Raw genomic sequence first — 3,840 nt, forward strand, 5'->3', positions numbered from 1 at the left:
TTTTATTTTTTTTCTCTGCCACAGGTGCCACCTCATTATCTCCCAATTCAAAATATCGGAGTAAAATTTACCAGTAAGTATTGTCAAAAGTTTAATTAATTCACATTTTTATAAGAATCTTCTCTTCAGCCTCTTTCCTCCAGAGCACAAACTCTTTCCTTTCCCCTAAGGAAGTAATACATTCTTCCTATTATTTTCATTAAGAACAAAGAGATCTAGATAAAGAAGAAAAGGAGATTGATTAGGCAACAAATAGGTGTTGGTCACTATGCTACTCACCTTATATACCTCATTTAATTTTCCTAGGAACATTTTGAGATAGGAATTATTCTTATTTTTTAAGTAAGAAAACTAAGATTACTTCCTACAACTCTGTCTGGCTGTAAGACACATAATTTCTTGCTAATCCTATTCTGGGGCAAATTATACCTTAATGTGGGTTGGGAGAGGCCCCAGATATGAAGACAAGGTGATACTTTACCTACCAGGAGAGAATTGTTTAGATCTATGATTATACTATGACAACCACTGGGGTTTCTCAGTGTTCATTAAATCCTCCTGAGTCTGAAGTGAAGTATATCCTGCTCTCCATAACTGGTCCCTATTTTTAATCCAAAATATTCCCTCTGGGCCTGGTACAAAGCAAGAATTACTGAATTCTAGCCAGCAGTAGGGACCTATTTTTCCCTATCACTGAGGGAAATGGGTTAAAGTAGGGAGACCAAGATGCAGTGCTTGGGCATTCAGGATAATGTTGGGGTGGACATAGAAAAGAAATTTAGGCTTTTTGGCTCACACTTACATTGAATTGGCCCCACGCAAACCTATCAGGACCATTACTCTGCCTTCTCCTCCTTTTCTTTCCTCTGTGGTAATAACTTTTCCAAAGGTGCCTAAGAAACACACACACACACACACACATACAAACACACATTAGCAATAAGGAGGTGGAAGGAGAAGCAAGTCTGCTTCCTTCAGCATCTCCATCTGTGTTTTACTGACCCCACCCTGAGTTCACAGACAGTCTGATATGCACAGCTACATAATTAGGTTTAAGTGACAGCTGGCCAAGGCCAGTAGTAAATGCTATTTGTAAGCCCAGTGTCCAGGATGTGTGAAAGATTTTCATTCCAGGGTCAAGAGGAGAGAGGATAGAGAAGACATAAGAACAGCTGCATTGATTCTAGCTTCTAAGGGGTGTGTGCAGACCCAGCACAAGAGACACTCCTGCTACTCTTTGTCATAGTCCATCCAGTGAGCAAGAAAGAAAGCACTGATGCTGCCAGCACCTCCTGGTTCAACAAATCTATTTCCTTCCTGTGGTGACAATTGCTGTCATCACTTAGCGCCCAAATTCCAGCCCCACCTGAGACTCCCTTGGCCACAAAAAATATTGACTTTTCCTCCTCTTCCATTCTACAGATAAAGCAGACTTCAATACACATACAGAAATACACTGCTCTCATGCTTTCAGCCTTCTCAGTCTCTGTCCCTATCACTTTCTTCTCACCTGACTAGTCAAATTGGAAGGTTGTTGCTCAGTGTTGTGCTTAGGAATAATTCTTTTTTTCTTCTTGCACCCTTCCCTGCCCAGGGTGTGAGAACGAGAAAGGTTGCATCCTCACATCCCCAAACAACTATGCAACCATGAAGGTGCAAGACAATTCCATCGTCATCAGCTGTGATGGGTATTATCTCATCTACCTGAAGGGCTACTTCTCCCAGGAGGTTAGCCCAAGCCTTACATACCGCATGGGACGGGAACTCCTCCTCCCCCGGACCAAGGACAAGTCTATCAACATTGCCACAGTGGTCTATCTGGCTTTCAAGGACAAAGTCAACTTGAATGTAACTACTCATAATACTTCCAAAGACAACATCTCAGTGAATGAAGGGGAACTGATTCTCATCCATCAAAATCCTGGTGGATACTGTGGCCCCTGAGTATCTGATGGCAGTACTTAAGCCAGGCACCAGCATAAAGCCAAGCTGAGGCTGGACAGAAGACTGATCTGTCTTGTGAGTGGAGGAGACGCCCCAGCTCAGTACTCCCATGGCCACAAGAGATGTGACCAGAAGCAGATGATCCCCTTTCTCAGGGATATTTAAAACCTCTTTTGCATACCAGTTAACTTCATTTATCCTCATATCTTCTAAATCAGCTAGCTTTTCTCCCCATGACTGCCAGGACCTCATTAGGTACCTTTATGGGAATGAGAAAATAGGTGCCTCTTTCTTAAGGCATATTTTTTCCATTGGTCAGGAAATCATCATAATAAACTTACTTCATTGGAAAAGACACTTGATGGCCATTTGCTGGAAATTCAACATCTAACCTTGTCAAAAATGAAGAGGAGCAAAAGAGGGCTTATGAACCTGCCAAAGGTAGCATGGATCAACCCCTGTGAGCCAAAGCTGCCCCTCAAGGTTAATTTGTATCAGTCTGCATTTTGTCTAAATACCTCTCCATATGATAGAGTTCAGAAGAAAATATCAACTTGTGAACAGCTGTCAGGACTTGATGAAGCTAGGTATTTAAGAATACTGTTTTTTTTTTTAATTTATTTCCTTTACTACTCTGTTGTACTGATTTCCAAATATTTTCAATAGAAATTTTCCCTCAAAGAACCATCAGGGGATATTGTGATACTGTGTAAAGCCTAATTAGGAACATAGGGAAAATCAAGAGAGATTTTTCTAATCAGGGAAATAATTTATTGCAATGTTCTCTTTATTGCACAGGATAGCAGTGATACTGTACCTCTCAGGGTAAAAGGCAATAGGAATTTAAGCAAGTAGTCTGAAAAGGAAGATTCATTCCTTACTAGAGATAGGCAAAGCAACACATCCTTGTCATCCTGCTTATGGTGTGATAAGGCATTCAGCCTCACGTCTACCACCTTGATGTTATTTTTGTTAGGGCTGGTCAGTCAATTCTGCCTCCTGGCAACTCATATGTGTAGAGTAGAACTACTTCATAGGGTTTTTAAGTTCATTTTCAAAAAATGATATGATTCTATTATCAAATGCAACTTTATGTCAAAAAGCACTAAGAAGCTGCTGTACCTTAGGAAAAATAATTCTCTCCATTGAGATATTACAATACCACATGTCTCTCATATTGATTACTGAGAATGTTGTTATTGTTTTTATGTGCCATCAAGTTGGACCCGACTCATAGCGACCCCTTCTTGGGTTTCCGAGGCGGTATCACTACGGAAATAGATTGCCCCATCTTCCTTCCGAGGAGTAGCTGGTGGGTTTGAACTGCCAGACTTCTGGTTAGCAGTCAAGTGCTTTAGGCCCTATGCTACCAGAGCTCCCAATTACTGAGAATACAGGACCCATAATTAGCCAAGAGTATACCTGGTTGGTGCAAATGGTTACCATGCTTGGCTGCTAATCAAAAAGCTGGAGATTCAAGTCCACTGAGAGGTGTATCAAAAGAAAGGTCTGGTGATCTACTTCCAAAAATATTAGCATTGAAACCAGCACAACTCTACTACACACGTGGGGTTACCATGAGTGAGAATCGACTCATTGGCAAATAGTGGTAATCAGCGAACAGTAAGAGCTCAGGAATCCCCTTACTCTTAGCTTAAATGTCCCCTTTAATTTGTGTATCATATTTGTGGAGCTCCGGTCAAACAAAAGGTTAAGCATGTTACTACTGGCTAAAGAGTTGGCAGTTCACACTCACCCAGAAGTACCTGGGAAGACAGGCATGATGACCTGTTTCCAAAAGGTCACATGCTTGAAAACCCTATAGAGCTGTTCTACTTTGCTCACAAGGTGTTGCCATGAGTTGTAATCTATTTTATGACAACTAACAACAACAAC

At 41.2% G+C, this 3,840-nt stretch overlaps 1 protein-coding gene across 1 annotated transcript in view; it reads left to right on the forward strand.

The window, feature by feature from the left end:
- TNFSF4 (TNF superfamily member 4) overlaps window positions 1-1,944 on the forward strand; it is a 26,228-nt gene extending 24,284 nt beyond the window's left edge. Inside the window, exons 2-3 of the mRNA XM_007947131.1 lie at window positions 25-73; window positions 1,595-1,944. Coding sequence (XP_007945322.1) covers window positions 25-73; window positions 1,595-1,944 — 399 coding nt within the window. The remainder of the gene's footprint in view (window positions 1-24; window positions 74-1,594) is intronic.
- Window positions 1,945-3,840: the final 1,896 nt, after the last annotated feature.

The sequence above is a fragment of the Orycteropus afer genome, unplaced genomic scaffold, assembly GCF_000298275.1.
Source record: "Orycteropus afer afer isolate SDZICR_OR568_19922 unplaced genomic scaffold, OryAfe1.0 scaffold00175, whole genome shotgun sequence".
NCBI classification, from domain to species: domain Eukaryota; kingdom Metazoa; phylum Chordata; class Mammalia; order Tubulidentata; family Orycteropodidae; genus Orycteropus; species Orycteropus afer.